This window comes from Humulus lupulus, chromosome 8 (genome assembly GCF_963169125.1).
Source record: "Humulus lupulus chromosome 8, drHumLupu1.1, whole genome shotgun sequence".
NCBI lineage: Eukaryota > Viridiplantae > Streptophyta > Magnoliopsida > Rosales > Cannabaceae > Humulus > Humulus lupulus.
Genome location: NC_084800.1, coordinates 40,228,775 through 40,231,452, shown reverse-complemented (window position 1 = coordinate 40,231,452; position 2,678 = coordinate 40,228,775). Strand labels below are relative to the sequence as shown.

At 35.6% G+C, this 2,678-nt stretch overlaps 1 protein-coding gene across 2 annotated transcripts; it reads right to left on the bottom strand.

Moving 5' to 3' along the window:
- Positions 1 to 262: 262 nt before the first annotated feature.
- LOC133796926 (E3 ubiquitin-protein ligase RMA3-like) lies at positions 263 to 2,339 on the bottom strand. 2 transcript variants are annotated; one of them, XM_062234628.1, is made up of 2 exons: positions 2,149 to 2,339; positions 263 to 1,254 (listed from the first exon to the last, which is right to left on the bottom strand). In XM_062234628.1, the coding sequence occupies exon 2, from the start codon at positions 1,237 to 1,239 to the stop codon at positions 469 to 471; it is 771 nt and encodes a 256-aa protein (XP_062090612.1). In that variant the 5' UTR covers positions 1,240 to 1,254; positions 2,149 to 2,339; the 3' UTR covers positions 263 to 468. The 2 variants fall into 2 exon arrangements, with proteins under 2 accessions (XP_062090612.1, XP_062090613.1); XM_062234629.1 differs by lacking the exon at positions 2,149 to 2,339 and adding an exon at positions 2,014 to 2,117.
- Between the last annotated feature and the right edge of the window lie 339 nt (positions 2,340 to 2,678).

Genomic DNA, 2,678 nt, shown 5'->3' with positions numbered 1-2,678 from the left:
AAAATTCAATTTCTTCTAGAACTCTTTGCAGCACTGTCGTTTGTTCCAATTCAACTCGGTCGCTATTATTTATTTCTAATCCAACCTATCCGCCTAACTACATGACTGGTTTAAGATTCCAAAAACTGTATTGTTTCCGCCTAAACAAATGTATTTAAGATTGATTACACCTGACCTGAATGGATGATTTCATTGTTAATATAAGTTCTTGTTAAGCTATCAAATCAAACCATGAACTGGAAAATACATTAGACAGATGAAATAACTCAAAAGTAATATTATTGTACTGCTGACTGGTATAGAAAAGTTTTAGACAAAAGACCAATAGACACATGACATTATTTACATATCAATGGACTTCTCACAAGAATGTCTGAAAAAAATCTCTAACATCAATCATATTCTATATGCACATATATCTTTGGATGGAAAACTATACAAAAGAAAATCTCCCAAGAGTGTTTAGAATCAAAACAAAAGAAGACACAGAATAATGCAGCAGAAAAGGAAGATGGACACTCTATTAAGAGATTTGTCAAGCTGGACTTCCTGCCTTCTCAACCTGGGGCTGCTGCTACTAACCCCAGCTGGAGGGTAAGGGAATAGACTCGAACCCGAGCCCCCAAACATCCTTGCAAAGACCATCTCTCCAAAAACTCCTATGGTTGGATTGAACAAGCTCGTCATCACTGCACCCCCAAGGTAAGATGATGACATATTGTTTGCGGTATGAACTCCATAAGGGTGAGGGAAATATTGCTGGTTAAATGATCGGGGATTGGATTGGACATAATTTGGATGATGAAGGTGCTGATTCTGGTGCGTTGGAGAAGTAATTACAGTGTTCAAGCCAGAAGGAAGTGGCCTGCGTGGTATGACCAGACCCAAGTTGGGTTTCTTGGATTCAGAATCCGAACGAGATGTTCCACGGCCATAGAGGGGGATCAGTGAGGCGTGGGAGATGTTAGCCTTGCAGACAGGACAGTTTTGCTGCTCAGGTTCTTCAGAGTCATTCTGGACATTAAGCCACTTATAAATGCAGGGCCAGCAGTAGAGGTGACCACATAGAGTGACCACGGGCTCGTTTGCGGAATCTAAACATATATTGCACTCAAAGCACCCACTTTCATGATCGGAGATTGTGGATGAGGCTGACATCATAGACCCCCATTTCTGCTTCATGGAGATACCTTCATTTGAATCCAAGTGTGACTCCGGCTCGTAAAAATTATGTGCCATTGTTGATTCTGCACTCTGTAAACAAAACAAGGTTTTAGTATGAAGAGCCAAACAAAACAATTTGTCAAGCATCTAAAAAGCATGAATATAAAAACAAAAGAACCCATCTCACAAACAATGTTCTGTTGAAATTTAAAAGCCAAACAAAAAACCACTGGCCGGACAGGACAAAATAAGATAATTATATACATCTAAGGCAGACAAATGTCTATATTCATCCTGAAAACACAAAAACAAAAAGGAAGATAGAAGAATATAAAGCTGGGGCCCTAAAGCCTTCTTTTCCTACCACCCCTCATGAGATAAGGATCACTTGGGAATATTTTTTTGGCTTTTCTATTTTCTAATTTTCATGGCATAACATTATCTTTAATAACTTATTTCTAAACACTTGAATCCCAGTAAACGAAACTAAAGACCAGTTCTTGTGGGCTAAAATCACACCAAACAGAAAATTAAAAAAAATGTCAAATATTTCTTCTATATTCAAGTATATTTTTTTCCAAGATTGTCCAGACATAATTAGCTAATTAATTAACCCTAAATATAAAACATTTTAAACCCCCTTCTGGAGAATCATGCAATTATTATTTCTGATTCGACAAAAATGTTTTTTTTATTGCTATTTAAAGATGCAAAATCATGGAATTTGTAAGAGTCAAGAAAATTAGGTGCATAAAGCTGAAAACTAAAAATTCTTCAAAAATCAAGGATTTAATCCCCTAAAAAACACACAAAATATCAGATCCAGACCCTAGCCTAATCTTCAAATACCTCCGGTCTCTAAAGAATTTTTCTTTTGAGGAATGATTACCAAAATTTGATGGATTTAAGAACCCAAAACCTTGAAAAATATAAACATGGCAATATCCAGAAACCTAAAAAGAAAGGGAAAGAGAAAGAGCATACCCTTTAAGAAGAATGAGAAAGAGTAGACGTGGTTGTAGAATTAATCAAAATATAGAGGAGTGGATTTTGGGATAGGAAAATAGCTAAAACTGGAATGAAAATGGCGAAGAAGATAGGAAAATTGATCACACAAAATAGATTTTTGTGAACGAGCTGAGCTGTTGCGTTGTGTTTTAGGTCTCTATCATCTAACTTGCTATATATATATTCGTAACCACGGTACGCTATTTAAAATTAAAATTAATATTAATATTAAAAATTAGAAAACCTCTTGGGTAGGTTTGGTACCGTCTAATTCTAGAAAAGCAGAACCGTCTTCGCACGTGCCAATCGTGGAAGTTGTTTCTTCGAGCGTGAGATCAGTACTGTAATTTAAATTCTTTGGATAAATTTTTCTATAATTGATTTTTTTAACAGCGGTCGTTGTGAAGTGTTATACACGACAGAATATTAAATACCGGTTATTCTAAAACAACTTTTGGGGTAAAAAGAAAAAAAAAATTATCATGATTTAGTAAATTTTAGATTTG